At 39.1% G+C, this 19,070-nt stretch overlaps 1 protein-coding gene across 15 annotated transcripts in view; it reads right to left on the reverse strand.

Moving 5' to 3' along the window:
• Positions 1-19,070, reverse strand: part of NRXN1 (neurexin 1) — a 1,071,251-nt gene that overhangs the window by 550,385 nt on the left and 501,796 nt on the right. For all 15 annotated transcript variants that reach the window (XM_036262501.1, XM_036262500.1, XM_036262498.1 and 12 more), the window contains 3 exons: positions 9,909-10,031; positions 1,846-2,227; positions 539-729 (listed from right to left, as the gene is read on the reverse strand). In XM_036262501.1, the coding sequence (XP_036118394.1) occupies positions 539-729; positions 1,846-2,227; positions 9,909-10,031 (696 nt within the window). The remainder of the gene's footprint in view (positions 1-538; positions 730-1,845; positions 2,228-9,908; positions 10,032-19,070) is intronic.

The raw sequence follows: 19,070 nt of genomic DNA on the forward strand, positions 1-19,070 counted from the left end.
ACATTCTCACTGGTGTGCGTGTGGTGGGAGGATTCACGGTCGGAGGTCCAAAGGGATAAGCCAGGCTCAGACCCTGGTTAGTCCGAGGGTCTCTAAGTATCGAGGAAACCTCACCAAGGAAAAAAATGTAATAAGCTATTGAAGAAAGTCCTGAGGTATCTGTTTACCTTGACTCCACATCAATTGAAAACTGTGTGACTAAGGAAACTTGCAAATGTCTATTTTTCCTCATAATATCGAAACGAAGACTACATTTTTCTCACTCTTTAAAATTTAATCATGCATGCAATTCTTAGGTGTTGCGTGTTTTGAACTGCTATTAAAAATGCATGTTTCTGCCACATTAAAGACGGAACAGAGGCTGTGTGTTGTATTATTAATTATGTGCAGGAAATAAAATTCTAGTCAGTTTTTTTAGAAGGTGCGCACACGCACACGTGCGCGCGCGCGCACACACACACACACACATAGTAGAAGACCTGCCAAGTGAGTGGAGGCCCCGGGGTTCACATTAGCTGCTCTGACCCTGTGCACTTACTCTTGAGATCCAAGTTCCTGGCTCCTGCGGTGATCTGCGTTGTGATTTTCGTGTCAATCTTTACAGTGTGGAGATTGCTGGTGTCCCTTGATATCATCACATTGTGCCACTGATTGTCATTGAGAGGTTTGTTTGAGCTCCCTTTGATGAGGTTAGCACCATTTCCCAAATCAAACACATAATGTAAGTACCTGGGCAAAAAGGAACGGTGAGAAACGCCATCACTTTCTAAGTTTTGGTGGGAGTCACACTCGCTATCACAAATGGGCAAATTTTTTTTTTCAGGTGATTCCATCGTTGCTAGAAGTCATGAGGCCAAAAGCACTATTCTGGGTCAGTAAGGAGGATTCTAATTGTCATCACTATAAAGAATCATGAAAGTAATTTAAAAAATGAGTCTGTCCTCTGCTTTTGGAAGATAGCTCTCTCTCACTACGCAGTCCCCATTTTCACCACCCCCCCTTCCTCCGCTGCCCACACCCACTGGCGATTCTCCTCAGCTTCCTGCACTGCGTTCCCCTTCGCCTCGCGTGTCTGCTTCTCTGTGCAAACCTGCTCTCATCCTTCAAGTCTCAGCTCGAATATCCACTCTCCGCCTCCCAGGTTTCATAATTACCCTAAACACTCTCCTAAGCCTCGTGGACGGTCGTCACAGTGCTCTGTTCTCTGTTCACCTGTATCCCCTGGGGCCCACGGGCTGCACATGCACGCCTTGGGTTGGGTGGAATCCGAAATGGGCACATGTGCCAAGCCCACTGTAAATATGCAGTGATGCTCACTGAATGAATGAATACTAAAATCAATCAAATTACATGAAACCTTTATCGCAGTTTCAAGGAAATTTCACAAATATCTTTCTAAATTCTTCAAGGAACTTGGACATAGAATTCAGCTTGAGTTAAACGGGACTTTGTGAAACTGAAGTAATCTGAGCCCTTGAATCAGCTGTTGAACTTAGCACAGGTTAGCCTACAAATGTGGAGAGATTCTTTCGCAGGTGTATAGTGTGCATAGTGATGGTGGGGCAATCCACATTTGAAGTGTAGAGCATAAAATAGTTAGAACTTGGTGTTATTTATGTCTCAGATAAATACATGGAAATGTAGATGTAGAAGACTGCACAACACCCGTACTAATTTATAAGATACTTAAGTGATATAAATGAATATATTATATGTATACCCCTCCACCCCATCTGCCCCTGCCCATGACCTTGCAAGCCAATAGATTCTGTTTAATGCCTACTTTTGGAAATTAAGGTACATTTTCCAAAAGTTTCATTTGTCATTGGACTGACATATACTTACCCTTTAACTAATTCAACCACAATAAAGTCATTTCCATCCCCACTGTTATATAGAATTAGTCCATCTAGGGATGTTGTCTTGAACTGGAAGAAAAGATGCATAGAAGTGTAGGCTTGCAATGTAGCTAAGGCAACATAGCTGGATTTGGTCTTGAAGGTGACAGGGTCTGCTATGATGTTCCGGAAGCCAAATCTGGCATTGAGCTCACAGTAATCTATGTCACCATTTTTGCACAAGTCAATGTATGCCATTCCATTGAAGGTCAGACTCTGAAGGTGTCCAATGAAGTTGGAGGGGACAGAAGACAGATACCGCCGTTCTGTGATGATGCCAGTCTCTATGTTGTGAAACTCCAGCCGGGTATGATCGCCTGCCATTTGCCCTACATGGGAGGACAATGCCTTATTATTCTCTGGATCTGGAAGGTACTTTCAACTTGTAACAACATCACCTTTGAAGACACAAGAATCCCAATACCTCCTTGATATGCAATCACATGTAGTAAAAACACAGAAGTGATGTTAAAGGGCTATATTCCATAACACAACTTTCTTAAGTCAGTTTTACTCTGTGAAAATTTTAGTCTCAGCAGAAATTGTTCTCATTAGCCAAAGTGACAGAGGTTTTTAAAAGTAGAAGAAAAAATAAATAAAGGGAAGTGAAAGATAGAGAAAGGGCTAAAGGGAGAAAGAAAGGTTAAGAGGGAGAGAGGAAGAGAAAATAAAAAGAAGTGAGTAAAAAGATGAGGGAGGGAGGGAAGAAGGGAGGAAGGGAGGGAGGGAGGGAGGGAGGGAGGGAGGGAGGAAGGAAGGAAGGAAGGAAGGAAGGAAGGAAGGAAGGAAGGAAGGAAGGAAGACAGCGAAGGGTTTAGAGGCAATGATTGTCCTAAATCATCATAGTAGAAAGTGATACATCTCAGCTTCATGGTGATGTTTTTCTTTACAAGAAATGTTCTTAAAAAAAAAAAAAAGTGACTGTATATCTTCCTACCACCAATTAAAATAATGAAGAGCTGCTGACCATTCTTCCTATAATGACCATGAACTTGTGTTTGAAGTGAAGGGTGTCACTTTCTCCTTCCTTTTTCTGTGCTGATAGTTTCCATAGTCTATGCCGTTTTCCCTGCACTTACGTTTCGGATAACTGAATTGAGCACAATTCAAGGCATGTCCAATTTTGAGAATACCAGTAAAATTAGTCCTCATTACCAAAGTTATAATCTTCTTTAAACTTCTGAGTATGAAGCTCGTTTGCAGATGTATAAAGGGATTCACCCTTCCACCCAGCTGCTCTCTCTTCATCTAGCCAGATTCTCTGTCCACTCCACTGAAAGCCAACCTCGGGCCATTCTATCTCCAGAGTGATAACTGCCCCTATCTTCAGGGTGGACGAAAAACTAAATTAAAAGACATAAACCTGTTTTTTAAATCCCAACAGGAAGTACTTTATCATTACTAGAGATTCACTCCCAGCATCCTGTTCTTGTTTAATTAAGTTGTCATTCACCTACTTCTGAAACTCTAAAAGGTCATTCAAAATTGTAATCAAGTTCTTCCAGGTGCTAACTTCACTACTCAATTTGGCAACTGGAAAATTTATTAAGCTTACCCTATCCCATCATCCAGGATAGTAATGAAAATATTAATTAGAGCCAAGCCCAGTATCAGGCCCTGAGAAAATTCACTGCACTTCTTCCCAGGTGTGTGAAGGCTGGATGGCCACCTGTGTGGGCCTCCTTCGACCAGCTTGACAGATTTCCACGTCTGTGGTCAAGATAGTAAAATATTAGGTGGCATTTTAAGGAAATCCTTGTAAGCAAAATATAAAAGGCAGTACTTGTTGCATAAGAAAAATTGTCTGCATACTTAATTGACGTCCATGCTTACAAATTGCACTGTTGTGAAAAATCTCTCCCCTAATCTGAACTTGGCTCTACTAAATTTTCACACCTGTTTACTAGTTCTTGATCCTGATAACAACTGTCCTGTCACCCTGGGTGTGTTCTCTTTTTCATCATTGGTCTGTTCTAATACCCTCTCTGCAAACTTTTTTTTCTTTTTAAACAAAAAAAATATATATCACTGTATATAATTGTCTGACCTCCTCCTTCCTCCCCACTAGGTCTCCTGCTTGTCTATGTGGTGCAAAAAATACAATTAAATTCTTAGCAGTTCTGGTTTCTAGTATGACATCATCTCTTTCTCCTTCTTTGGTTCTTCTTGTTCAGTGACCTTCACACTGCTCTGTGGAAAAGCCTCTCTTTGGTGGCAAATAAAATGAGCCTTTAATAATTTTTAAATATAAGGCTCCATAGACACCAGTAACACTGAATTAGCAAGCCATGTAGAATGAAAAATATAAAAAGCTTAAAAATCACTTGGGCTTTTCTATCTCCTTGTTCTGATTTTTATCTTTTTCACAATATTAAAATCTGAGTTTTAACTCAGTGAACCCAACCCAATCCTGAAACTGTCATGTTTCTTCTTAAAAGTTCCATTAACGAACCAACCGATAGGAAAGAAATATCTGGAAAAAAATCTCTCTAATTCTTGAAATTAAATATTACTCCCAGATTGTCCAGTTCTTAGCTGTACTGAGCTAGCGAACCACGTTTTGTTAGGACGGAGAAGTTCAGTGATGAAAATTGCACATAAGGCCTGTCTTCATTTCTCAAAGGAATAGGATATGCAGAGCATAAATAATAAAAAGGTAGTAAAACAGTGGCGAAGCAACAACCATGGCCCAGTTACAAGAAAAATCATTATGGCCCATGTTCAAGAGCCTATTCTCTCCTTAATAAGCATATATAAATTGTGCTGACAGTAACGGCGGCAGGCTCGCTCCAGAGACAGGATTAGCACCTCAAAGCCATTATCCACTGACTAAGAAAACGTTAACTGCTGCCTTTTAAAAACTCTTTCCTCAGAATTTATTCCAGTGTTTAATCCTCTATAAGTAATGTAGTCACCTCTACTTTTGTATACATATATTATAATAAAAATTGATGTTCAAGGAGAAGCATTTTTAAGGCTCTGACCATTTCAAAATCTTTTCCAGAGATTTAGTGGGAAGAAAAATTTGATTAGCAAAATGCCTCTGACCGGAGGGTCTGGGCTAGAGCAGATGGGTGATCATTTCTGGTAGGAAAACACCCACCTGGACGGTGTGTTTGCATAAATTTTCAACATCTAAATCAAGTCTTTTTACCGAAACTGACAGCAAGATCAGCTACTTCAGGTTCAGCCTTGCTCAGAGTTGGGTTAATTTCTGCTGGCAGAACAAAAGAAGCCTCCAGCCTTACGTTGAGGTGTTAATTCATTTGGAGTTACTGGGTGTGTGGTATGGGTATGCATCAGGTGATAATAAAAAAAAGTGGTAGGAGGAACAGACATGGATCCGATTTTCACAAAACTCACAGCCTACTGGAAGAAGGCAGACAAAGAGATGTAAGGAAATAGTCCAATGTATCATGACTACACTCAGAAAAAACATTAGGGATTTGATGAACAGGCTGTTGTGTTGGAAAATATGAAATGGGCAAAATACCTGAGTTGAGATTTCACTTAAACTTGGAAGATTCAGAAAAGAGAAAGCCATGGTAAGAACAGAAGAGAAATGGTGAGGTACATAAAACAACAGCTCTCAGGAGTCAAGGAGCTGGAAAGTGTGGCTACAGTGTCATGAGTAAGTGAGGCTCGCGGTTCACGTCAGAGGGAAAGAGAGACAGGGCTCAGGTACCACGGTGCCTCCGGATCATATCAGGAGCTGCCAGAGGGTTTTAGGCAAGTGGGAGCCATGAGTCGGGCTGTGCAAGACAGAGTCGGGGTGTGCAAGACAGAGTGTGTGTGTGTGTGTGTGTGTGTGTGTGTCTAACCTCTCTGATGTGGGTGGAATACATTGGAGATGGTTTGGACTAGCGTGATTACAGCAAAAATAAAAAAGAGAGAACAGAATAAGGTAATTATGCGAATGCAATCTGTAGGATTTACTAGTGATGTTCAGAATGATGGGAAGGAGGGAAATGATGATGCCCGGCTTCCACGCTGGAGGGACTGCATGGATGGTGAGAACTGTACAGTGAAGACACACACTGACATAAACACACATACAAAACATGCAATTCACACACTAAGTGATGAGTTGAAACCTAAGGTTTCTCCACTTAGGGACCCATATATTTTATAGATCCCTTTCTCATCCAAGTGCTCAGAAATCTCTCTTTTTGGGCTTTTTTTATTTATTTTTATTTATTTTTTTTATTTTGCTGGTAACTGCTGTCCTCATCACCCCAGACAAGGGGCAGACTTTCCAAGAACAGTCTGAGTATGGACTGGCCTGTGTTCAACCGATGCTTGACTTAACTGTGTATCTTTATAACTGTAGCTTAAAGATGTGGTCAGATGTAGGATTTGGCATGGAGCATCTCTAGTGCTTTCCTTTTTAAAATTTTTCTTGTTCAGTGCTTTCTGACTTTTTGTGAAATCTCATAAGAAATCCCCATTGGTTTCCTGATTCACAGGTGGCTTCAAGTGGCCACTAGGCTGTTTGAAAAGAGCCCACCCTAAACATAAGCCTCATTGGCAAGTCTCTATTGCTGTCTTTGGAAACATTTCTAATGATATAAATTGAGGCCAACTTTTTTTAAATTATGACTTGTTGGCTTTCATGAGAGCTTTGACAAAACGTAATCCCATAAATCACCCTGATGAAAACTCACCAAGTGACGGTAAGTCACAGCAGAAAAAAAGAAAAATTGTCCTTAACTCTGAGCAGCAAGATGCTGGGAGTTGGGGGAAGAGAAGAGGAGTGTGTGGAGGGGGGAGGGGGATACTGGGAGGAAAATGGCTAATTTAGGTGAAACGTCAGTGTTGACTTGGCTTGTGTTCCCATGTCATCTTTATAACTCTGGGAAAGAGCATGTTTGCTCCCCTAACTGAAAAACAATCTTCAGTTCCTACAGAGCAGAGGGTAGACTCCGATTTCTGCTAAGGCCTTGGCAATTTTGAGAAAGAGTAAATGGCAGGCTAATTCACTGAAATGCTAGTTTATATTTTGCTCTTCTTTCAATTCTTAAAAGCCGGCCAAGTCCCTTGGAGCACTTTGCCTCAAAGGCTTCTTCTTGGCAGAAAGTGGAAGCTGCTGGAAGACAACATTTTTTCCAATCTCTCACAAAGATGTGATTTTCAAGGTGTTCCAGAAAGAGAAAAGAAGGGAGAAGAATGCATCTGAGGGCTGAAACAGACAATGAGGGGCTCACCACTGACCAGGAAAACGCGGATGGGATTTACTGAGTGCCAGCCTCCTGCCCTCTGGGGAGGTCCACGGATTCAGACAGAATTAGGTGACACAAACTAAGGAGACAAGGCCACTGCCTTTCGGCTGCAGGAGTCAGCAAAGACCCTTTGCTCCATGTAGATCAAGAACAGCAGAGTTCTTGCAGTTCAAAGTGCAAACTTGGCAAACTATCCTTTTGGTAAGACTTAACGGACCACGAATCAAAGGCAAACAATCTAGCCAACAACACACCTAGGTTCTCTTTTCAGTTCTGGTGATAATGACACTTCAAAGACACATAAGCCACTTAGGCCTTAACTGCCGATTTCTACCTCTCTTCACAAAATCAAAATTGTCCAAACAATGGGTGCTAATCTACAAAAAACAATTCATTCATCTTCCTGGAACTGCCCTTGACTAAAACTAGCTGAACTTCAGCTTACACTTTGGCCAAAGCTCTGCAAAAATCCGGCCTTCCTTCCCTAAGCTCAGCCCCTTCAGAGCCTTCTCATGCTTGGCGTTTTTGAATAAAGGTTTCTGCTCATGGTTCTTTGGTTGATTTTCGTCCTCAGAGAATAAAAGGGCACATTCATCGCAGTGGTTTCTCAAAGTCAGTCCATGGACCAGCTGCATGACAGTCCTCTGAAGATATTTTAAGAAAAAAAAATTACTGTGCTCCCCAGACTTTTGTGGTGTCAGACTAGGAACTGGTCCCTTTAAAGCTCTTCACATGATCTGAAACAAAGTGAAGTTGCACCCACATGTAGAAAATAAATTCCTGAAAAGCCACTAAGGACTAATGAAATAAAATATGAAGCGATCTATGAGTTGGCAGCTTGCTTCATTTGAACTCAGGAATAATTGTATCAAAAGTTAAAATTTCATACGCATATTTCCACACTGATGGACTCAGCAGGTCTCTGATTATGAGAACCCCCACCCCAACCCTGCCTTGGATGAATGTAAAACAGACACTTTTCCACTACACAAGGACTGTTTTTGCCTTGTACTAAAATAATTATCATGGACATGTTCCCTAAAGAAGGGGAAAAAAGCTAATGTCCCAGCAGGTCTTGTGCTTTGAAGTTATTTTCAGCAGAATGTAAAGGCCCACTCATTCCTCTTTTACTGGGTCCCCTTTGCCTCTGGGGTGGATCTTTGTATGGCTCATCTCAGTTAGGAATCTACAAATCAGGGATTAAACTTAATATCCTTAATAGTAGAGTTTAACCATCTGGATTTAATGGCCAAAGATGACCTATTATAGCTTATGAGGAAAAAGCAATCCACCTGACTGAATTTCAGCATATTTATCAATTTACCTAGAAGTAAAAACTGTAACTTTCTGCTGTTCATCACCAAAATATATGAGAAACAAAGTAACTGGCGTCCAAACAATGACTTCAATATTTTATGAGACACTAAGATATTTACAAAGCCACAAAATTGAAATATTTTATAATTATAACTTCTTAGTGAATTATTAAACAGACAAAAACACTATATAAAAACTGTTGCCCTGAGTGGTAAAACATTTAACATGCTCCTTAGTAAGTAAATATTTTGCTGAAAAAAATGGGTACTAAGCTTATGGACCTTGGTCTTGGAGAAGATTTTATGAATTTGACCCCAAAGGCAAAGAGACATAAAAACAAAAATAAATGAATGGGACTATATCAATCTAGAAAGCTTCTGCAGAGCAAAACAAATTTCCAACAAAACAAACAGGCAACCAACCAAGTGAGAGAATATATTTGCAAACTTCAGCTCTGATAAGGGGTTAGTATCCAAAATACATAAAGAACTCATACAACTCAACATCAAGCAAATAAACAACCTAATTAAAAAATGGGCAGAGGTTCTGAACAGACACTTCCCCAAGGAGACATACAAATGACAACAGATACATGAAAAGATGCTCAACTTCACTAGCTATTAGGGAAATGCAGATCAAAACTACAATGAGATACCACCTCACACCTGTTAGAATGGCTATTATCAGCAAGACAAGTAATAACAAGTGTTGGAGAAGTTGTGGAGAAAGGGAACGTAAACTGGTATAGCTATGGAAAAGAGTATGGAGGTTTCTCAAAAAATTAAGAATGGAGTTACCATATGACCCAGCAACCCCTATTCTGTGTATCTACCCCAAAAGTTTGAAAGCATTTATTTGCAAAGATATAACTGCAGAATTATTCATAGTGTTCAAGATATGGAAACAATTCAAATGCCCTTCAGTAGATAATTGGATATAGATGATATGACATATATACAATGGAGCAGTACTCAGACATAAGAAAAGATGAAATACTGCCATTTGCGACATGGGTGGGCCTTGAGAATATCATATTAAGCTAAATAAGTCTGAAAAAACTAAGAGCCACATGATTTCAATCCTATGTAGACTATAAAACAGAGACTCATAGACACAGACCACAGTATGTTGGTTACCAGAAGGAAGGGGTGTGGGGAAGTAGGAGAGGGTAAAGGGGGTCAAGTATTTGGTGACAGAAGATGATTTGACTTTGGGTGGTGGGCACACAATGCAATATACAGATCATATATTATAGGAATGCACACTTGAAACCTACATAATTTTATTAAACAATGTCACCCCAATAAATTAAAATTTAAAAAGAGAAGAAAAACCAAAAGACAAATCACACATAGACAAGATTGAACTGTGTATCAGCTTCAAGTTGTGCACTTGATTTCCAGAGTCACCTGCAAGAAATGGGGAAGTATAAAGCTTCAAAAAAAGAGAGGGCGATGGGGACAGCAGGGTTTACCTGTCATGGCCTGTTGGTCATCCACTGTTAACTTTAAACTTTTTCCTCGACGAACCACACGCACTGTGTGCCATTCGTTATCATTGAGGTTATAGCCGGCAAAAAGGGTCTCGGGACCTTTGCCTGTAGAATATGCCAAACAGTCATTATGAACGCTCAGAATCAGTCAAGCAAACGAACCTCACAGAGAGTGAGAGAAAGAGGCAAAGACAGGGGGAAAGTGAGAGATTAGGAGGAGAGAGAAGAGAAAAAGAAATGAGAGAAAGGAGAGAGAAGAGAAGAGAAGAGAAGAGAAGAGAAGAGAAGAGAAGAGAAGAGAAGAGAAGAGAAGAGAAGAGAAGAGAAGAGAAGAGAAGAGAAGAGAAGAGAAGAGAAGAGAAGAGAAGAGGAGAGGAGACTGAAGAGGAGAGGAGAGGAGAGGAGAGGAGAGGAAGAGGAGAGGAGAGGAGAGAAGAGGAGAGAAAACAGACTGGCTGGATCAATTTTCAAGCTCTTTAGAGTCATAGCAAGCAAGGAAAATGGCAAGTTAACAGACATTCTGGTGTGACATTTTAAGAAGAATCTTCAACATTATGCATTGATCTAAGACAAGTGAATTAACCTGGTGTCATAAATAGGCACAGTCAATACAGCATTGGGACGTCTCCCACATTTACACATGTTTTTTCCCCCCTAAGGAGTTCTCTGATTTTTACAGTTATCACTTTCTTGTTAATGCAGTAGCTATTAGCAGTCGTGTAACCTCTGAGCTCGGGGAGAGATCTGACCACAGGTCATTAGCCAACCACCGTCAGTGAGTGGCCACTGGCTGAATTAGCCTCTGGAGAGAAAGCTGCTCTGGGCACTACATTGTGTGAGGGCTGCTCTTCACTCTGACCTCATGCACCTCCAATGTTCACCAAGTTCTTAAATTTATGAAATGTGTCTAAAACCTAAGTCTAGTGGAGGGGCAGGAAATGAGTGTAGTTATAGGTACTGACTCACCCTGGCCAGTTTGGCTCAGCAGTTAGAGCATTGGCCTGCAAACCAAAGAGCTGTGGGTTCAAATCCGGTCCAGAGAACATACCTGGGTTGTGGTTTGGTCCCTGGCCCTGGTGGGGGCGTGTGTGAGGCAACCAATCAGTGTCTCTCTCCTTCTCTCTCTCTCTCCCTCTCACTCTATCTGAAAATAAATGGAAAAATATCCTCAGGTGAGGATTTTTTTTTAAAAAGCACTGACTCTAAGAAAATAAAGAAAATATAAGTCACAGCCAAAAAGGGGCCAAATATTGAGTGGGAAGGAATAAAAGTGACATTAAACAGCTGTAGAGGGCAGGGATTCCTAGGTTAAAACCAGAAGAGGGCAAGAAATGTAACCAAGAAAGTAAATGCCAGTGGATCTATGACAGTTTAAATTCTGTAAATAAAATTTAAATTGGTTTAGAACAGATTATCTCAGAAAGTTGTTTTGTGGAAATTATTGAAAAGACAAAGTAGACAAATGTCACTCTTCCACTTAAACACAAAGCAAGAAGAAATAGCTTTTAGTATAACTAGAAAAATTTGATAGAAAAATAAGCATATCTACTAATCTCACATTATGATTCACTGAGAAAATAATGAAATAATGAAATGTTTTTAAAGATACACTATTTGGGGATGGATTTCAGTTTTTTAAGTAATGATATTTACTAGTACATGACAGTAATGGAATACATGACTTCGTTGAGTTTAGTGACTTCCATTTGATTCAGGACCGGGATTTGCCTCACAATTTCTTCAGCTAAATTCTATCAGCAAAACCAATCAATGTCCATGCAGCACATATTAAGTGCCAGTGAACAGGAGAGAGAATAAAAGAGAAAAAATAAACAAAGGAACCACGTAGAAGAAACCTTAGTAAGAAGTCCGATGAGAAAGCATTCATTGTTTGCTTTTAGCACTACAGACTATCCATCCACCCAGCTCCCCGATTTCTCTCTTAGGGTGTCACCGAACACAAGTCCTGTATTCCTTGGTTGGGGTTTCTCTGGAACTGAAAGCAAGCCAGTGACATAAGCTACATTTTGCAGAAATGAACTGCCTGTGTCTTTAAACAGGGCCATCATGAAGACTAGAAATCACCTCTTATTGTTTAGAAAAATTAAATTAATCCGGATGCATGAATAAAAGCTTTTTTAGACAGACAGTTATAAGAGATTTATCACTAAGTAACTAGAGGAAGCCTGTTAGTTCAGCAACTGAAAAAATGCTTTGAGATCAAATGTTGAAAGCAAGTTCCAGGATCAAAGACACTATTTCTGGTTTTAATAGTGAAGAAAGAAGTGTTTAATAACTACAGAATCTTATTATCCTACTGACAGCGGGGGTCATTCTTAGTTTTGATCTTTGGATAGAGAATATATCATTTTAAAGCTATTTTTATAGGGGGGATCTTCCCCCACCCACCCTTAGAACTGGGTGATTTTGATGCGGCTTTATTCCCATTCTCTTCATTTTAAAAGTGTTTTGTCAAGAAAAAGAAGAATAAGAGTGATGTCATCATTATACCCCATTCTGGGCTTGATTTTGCAGTAAAGTCATAATGCTTAACCTATGAAACAACTATTTCCATCACAACAGGCACAAAATCCAATTAAAAATAACCCTTTGGTTCATAAAAATCTCTGTGGGCCAACTTCAAGCTCTTTTCTTGCATTATTAAAAAATCTGAAAAGATTGATTTTGGAAGACAAGGCTTTTAAAAATGCACTTAATATTCTCAGTTCAAAACAATGTTCTCTCTGTAACCTGAAGTGTATTAAAGAGTGCACTGAACAAGGAGGTAAGGACTGTGTTTGCTAGTCCCTGGTTTGCTACTGAGAACGTTGGGAACTGGGTAATGCTTATTATGTTCCAGGCACTTGACCATCTTTAGATTGTTATCATTTTACAGATGTGGAATTGAAGGCCTAGGACACTAAAACTACTTGTCCCAAGGTCACACAGCTACAACGTGATAGAAAAGGGTTCCATCCCAGTCCGATCTAGTCAAAGCCTGCATACTTACCGAGTTATTCTGCCTCCCAGCTATGTGACCTTTGCCTAGCAACTTAAATGTTTAGTTTCCTCACATCTGAATGAAGGGGGAAGAAAATCTGCTCCTTGTTATGACTTCCAGCTGCTCTACAGAATGACCACAATGATGGGAATGTTACATACCCTCTGTATAAATCATGGTGGAAGAACAACCCTAACAATACTCTACCTCTCTAGCAAGGAATACTGAAATGCCTGGTAATAATGGTATGATATAGAGGGAGGGCCATTAATTTGGAGCATGATCCACTCACAATCAGCAATTTGCTAAAAGATTCCATTTCTGGTGGTCTTAACTCCCTCACTTATAAACCAAGAAGATGGTCTAGCTAATCTTCACAGTGCCTCTGAGATCTCACATTCCTGGATATTTAAAACACACAGAATTAGTCAAGAAAGCTGCTTAACTATTGAAATTTTGAGTTTGAGAGTCATTTGTCCTCTTGTCAAGATTTGAAAGGCAAAAATAAGGTCACTCACTCAAGCCACTAATAATCTGAATTCCTTTTTAGATTTATTTTCTTTGGGGATATCAAAATATATCTCGTTGGTAGTAATATCTTTCTCCCAGAATTAATGTGAGTGTTATGGACCAAATGTTCATATGTTGAAGCACGAATCCTACTGTGAAGGTATTAGGGGGTGGGGCCTTTTTGAGGCAATTAGGTTTAATGAGGTCATGAGAGTGGAGCCCCCATGATGAAATTAGTGCCCTTATAAGAAGAGAAAGAGTCATTGGGAGTTCTTTCTCTCCAACACGTGAGGGTACAAAAAGAAGGTGGCCACCTGCAAGCCAGGATGAACCCTCGCCAACAACCAAACCTGCTATCATTTTGATGTTGGACTTATCAGCTTCTAGAACAGTGGTTCTCAACCTTCCTAATGCTGCAACCCTTTAATACAGTTCCTCATGTTGTCGTGACCCCCAACCATAAAATTATTTTCGTTGCTACTTCATAACTGTAATTTTGCTACTGTTATGTCTTAGGTGACCCCTGTGAAAGGGTTGTTCAACCCCCAAAGGGGTCGCGACCCACAGGTTGAGAATCACTGCTCTAGAACTATAAAAAATAAACATCTGTGATTTAAGCCACCCAGGGCATGGTATGCTGTTACAGCAGCCTAAGCTGACTGAGACGGTGAGCAATATTTCAAAAATTGTAGTGAAAGTTCATAATATGGTTTCTATTTTAAAGGCAATCAGTCCTTGTGCTTTGTAGGGAGTTTCAAGTTATGTGTAATTTTACACTTGATTCTAACTATAATCCATTATTTAAGCCACAGAAGTACTGTTTACCCATTTTTTAGTTGAAAAAGCAGATTTAGAAAGTTAAGTATATTAGTGTAAGTCTCAGAAGCAGTAAGGAGTGAAATTATGATTGATCTTAAGATCTTCTGTCTCCATTGCAGGGTCCTTTTCACAAACTCCACAATGTTATGCAGGTAGTAAAAGTACAATGTGGCTATTTTAAAACATTTTAGAATCAGAAGGGGCATGAGAGGTATAGAAAGTCACTGAACCATCTACAAACAAAGAACCCCAGATCCAAAGTGGGTCGATGATGTTCCTGTGTTCACGACTATTTAACTGTAGAGTCCAGGTCTTCAGACTGTCAATCTGATGAACTTTAAAATATTATTCTGCCTGTTATAGTAACTGAACTAAAGTGAACTTTTCAAAGAACATCAAGATCTGAGTCAATGGTTTGGTTCGTGACCGCTATTTGAACTGCATCAAAGGTGAAAACCAAGCAAGAATAAACAGGGCTTCGTTAACAGTCTCTTCAAAAGTTTAAGGAATGGTATAACTATTCTCTAGTCAGTAATATTCACTGGATTTTCTGGTGACTCTGTAACGAACATCTATTAAATACCGATAGAGGCAGACAATAAAAATTTCAGGTTTCCTCGATCTAGTTCAAGTTCATTGCCCTATTAATACTTACCCTTTAATGAATTCCAGGTGGCTCTAAGATTTTACTCTAAGAGGGGTTGGAGATGACACCATCTTAAGCATGGCAGGGAATGGAGATAGACAGCCAAACAAATTCTTCTTTGAAATCTACTTTCACAACGCATGAATTTAACCATAAAGAGAAACACTTAAAAATGGGAGCTGTTTTTGGCCAGATTAGCAACCACACTTGCTAATTACTTTTCATCTCCATTTTCACTGTGGGAGGAGATGGTGGTGAAAATTGGATTTTGTCCCCTTCTGTCATCGACTAATTATGTCACCTTAAGTATGTCATTTATCTCCCCTGTTTCTTATATTTTTATTTCTAAAATAAAGATACTTGATAATAGCATATACTCTCCTATAGTGAATTTTAAATTTGTTCATTCTTGGAAGGACCAGAACTGCTCTGTACTATTTTTCCACATTGTGGCTACATGAAAGAGTACAATTTTAATGTGAAGTTCTCTAATTTTATACAATGTTTACTATTATCATTTTTACTATTGTTAATTCATTATACAATGTTTACTATTATTATTTTTACTATTGTTAATTCATTTTTGTTTTGCCATGGGTAGGCAGAGAGCAGAGAGAATTTTAAGGAGCATTAATCTAGACCTATTACTAAACTCAAATGAAACCAGTACCACAATATTGAAATATTCTAAAAAATGTGTTTATTAGTTTATATAGTCAAATTTTAAGGGGAAGAACTCTATTTTTGTCCTGTTCGCAACCCTCATAGAGTATAGTACCAAATAATAAATGACCAGATGGGCAGGAAATGCACCATTCTGTGGACAAGGATATTCCCTGCTTTATGGACAAGTCCACTTATAAAACAAAATCGCTGGTCAGAAGGTTGTGTCCTGAAATAATGACATCATCTTTAAGAAACTCTTTCTCTTAGCTGTGGTGAATTATTCTCTCCTCTGTTCAAATAATTGGGTTGGGCTGGGCAGTGCTGCAGACTCGGCCAGAGCATCTCCAGGTTTCCTTTACTCAGACAAATAGTTGTATAATCTGAAAATCCAGGAGCTGAAGGAGGTCAGTGGTTTTATTATTCTTTTTAAAGCAGGAGAATCCCCCCCCCCTTAATCCTGCATATGGAATATAAAGGGGGAGTTGCCCTGCTGTTAAAGAAGCAGGCTGACTGGGCCCCCCAGGCATCACCCCAAAACCGTGGACTTCACAGAATCCTCCAGGGGGGCTCATTTCTCTCTTTGGAAAGGGATGATTTTATCAGAAAACTGCAGCAAAGGCTTTTTAAAATATCCTTTGCAAGTAACCCTTTGCTTTTAAAATTAGATTTGATTTACAAAACAATCTTTATAGTTTATGAATTAAAAATTATTTTACTAGAACATCATCTATTATGTATAACAAGGTCCAGAGGTATTTAAAGCAACAATTTTTCGTCTGCATTATCAGCCCTGTAGGCTTCATTCTCAACATGCCCTTAATTACAAGATCCAAATTCATAGACTCTCATGAAGATTTTATAGATCAGTTCCTCTCATATCATGTGAGTTATAGAACAGATTGCCTTGCCTTATTTCTGTCCACTAGGGAACCAAGATTTGGGATGTGCACATAATTTTAGCAAATAAATTCTTTTCTTTTCTTTAAAAAATATTTTTTGCATATTGGCTTTCCTCCCCAATTATTTAAATCACTTTAGTTAATCAGTTTAAATTCTATTTAAAAATATTGAGCATAAATCAATAAGTGAATTTATTTAACAGAAAAACGATTATCTTCCAAGGGATGTACAAATAATCAAACTGTCTCTTTTACAGATAACTCCATGGAACGTCAGTTGATATATGTACATCTCCAACAAGATTAAACCAACCTTTATTTATGATTTCATCTTTGTTTGCAAGTGTTAATTCTTTTCCATATTTTGGGACCAATTTTATTTATATACACATATGTATATTGGGAACCAAATTTACATTTAACAGCAGCATATAATACTAACTTTGGATCCTTTTAGGAAGAAAGCCTTGTGTGCAAATGTCCTAATAACACTTATCCTGGTTTTGAATGTGGATAAAAAGTAGCAGAGAGAAATAGAGAAGAATAAAACAAAGCTAAGAAATCTATGAAGCAATGTGATCAAAGATATCTAGGGAGACCAAAATGACAACTGTTTCTAGATCTGAAAGATGGATGTGGTTTGAGAAAATCAAACCCATACTGATTATCTTTTGGTTTTTAAAACAGATTGTGAGTCATAAAGCTGAAGCTCAGTACACACCTTTCAGCTACCTCCTTCTACTGCTACATTTTAAAGATGCTAAATACAGAAAGGGACCATTTGTATCAAGTACCTTATCTCTTAGTAGAGTTAAAATCAGCTGGCTCTGAGCTTCCCTTTCACTGCCTTAAACATCACATGTAAGTAATTTCTACTTTATAACTACCTAGTTATGTGAGTGGTTAATATGCTTGCTCTAAATTAACCATTGTTAAGCATGAGGATTTTGATGGGTGCTTCTGCAAACCTATGACTTGTTATAATGCACCGATGACAGACAGGTCAGGATCCATTTAATTTGACTTCTAAAAATGATCCATCTACTCTCTCCATTTTATTAAGAACAGGTTGTGTCTTTTCAACCATAGTTACCTGGGTTAAAGATGAGCATCACGTGAAAGTGGATCCTAAAGTTTGCATAGTTATGCTATACATTAAAAAAAACAAATCAGCCCAGCCCACATTGCTCAGTGGTTGAGCGTTGACCCATGCATCAAGAGATCGCCAGTTCAATTCCCGGCCTGGGCACATGCAGAGGTGTGGGCCAAATCCTCAGTGTGGGGCATGCAGGAGGTGGCCAATCGATGTTCTCTCTCATCAATGTTTCTATCTCTCTCTCTTCTTTCCTCTCTCTCAAAAATCAATAAAGAAAAAAAAATTTTTTAAAAACCAGCATTGCCTTATACATATAAATTAATTCTATATTTATACATGACTGTTCAATCTTTTAGATCATTTAACTGCCTATAGCATCCAGTAATTGAGTTACACGTTTCAGTGGCCATAGACTATCTGTAAACAAATGGGTGTGTCTTTTACAATAAAACTACTTATTTAAACAGGCAGGTAGGCTGTGGGCTGTGGTTTCCAGGCCCCTGTAAGATATACATAAATAAACAGACAATTTAAGTTTCCTTTCTCATAAACTTTTACGCTCTGTATAAAAAAACAAATAATGAAAAAAATATCCAAGAACTTATGAGACCTGAGTTTTAGATTCAATGTTGCCATTAAATATAGCATAACCTTAATGATGCTCACTTAGTCTAACCCTTAATGATGCTCACTTACTCTAATTCTTTTCCTAGGCTTAGTCTGCATTTTCCTATCAGTAAAACGACAACAGCAACAAAAACTAGAAGCAATTTAACAAGGTTTTAAATGGCATAAGCCAATTGCAAAGTCCTTCCACTTCTAAAATCTAGTACCTTTCCTGTTCTACAAATTTAGAATCATGGCCTTTATTAAAATGAATGATACTTGAGTGTGTGTGTATAAAATTGGGTTTATCTGTATCCACTTGTCCAGGTCCTAACGAGTTTTACCTGACAGTTGATTTTGAGGACAGCAGCCTCCCCTGGGCAGCTGGGAACAAGCCTGTCACTGTGACGATGACGGAGAGAAGAAAGCCTGGAGAAACAGAAGCAAAAGCCACCCCAGCATGAGGCCTGAGTGGGGGCTCCTGGCAGCAGCATTTCCTACCTGTGAATGGCAAGAGGACGTGTTTCTCGGGCTGTGATTGTAACACCAGCAGTCTGCCATTAGTTTCTGGTTTTAAAGCGATTACTTTAAAAAATAATATGGCCTTGCCTGGCTGCTGCAGCTCCATGGTTGAGCATCGACCCATGCACCAAGAGGTCGCTGGTTCGATTCCCAGTCAGGTTGTGGGCCAGATCCCAAGTGGGGGCATGCAGGAGGCGGCCAATCAATGTTCTCTCTCATCAATGTTTCTATCTCTCTCTCCCTCTTCCTTCCTCTTTCTCTAAAATCAATAACGAAAAAAATTTGAAAAAAAAATAAATAAATATGACCTGTACTTAAAAAAAAAAAAGAAGAAAAGGGGAGTAACTTTTCATTAAATGTTTCTATTTTATCTTAAATT

The sequence above is a fragment of the Molossus molossus genome, unplaced genomic scaffold (genome assembly GCF_014108415.1).
Source record: "Molossus molossus isolate mMolMol1 unplaced genomic scaffold, mMolMol1.p scaffold_m16_p_15, whole genome shotgun sequence".
Taxonomy (NCBI): domain Eukaryota; kingdom Metazoa; phylum Chordata; class Mammalia; order Chiroptera; family Molossidae; genus Molossus; species Molossus molossus.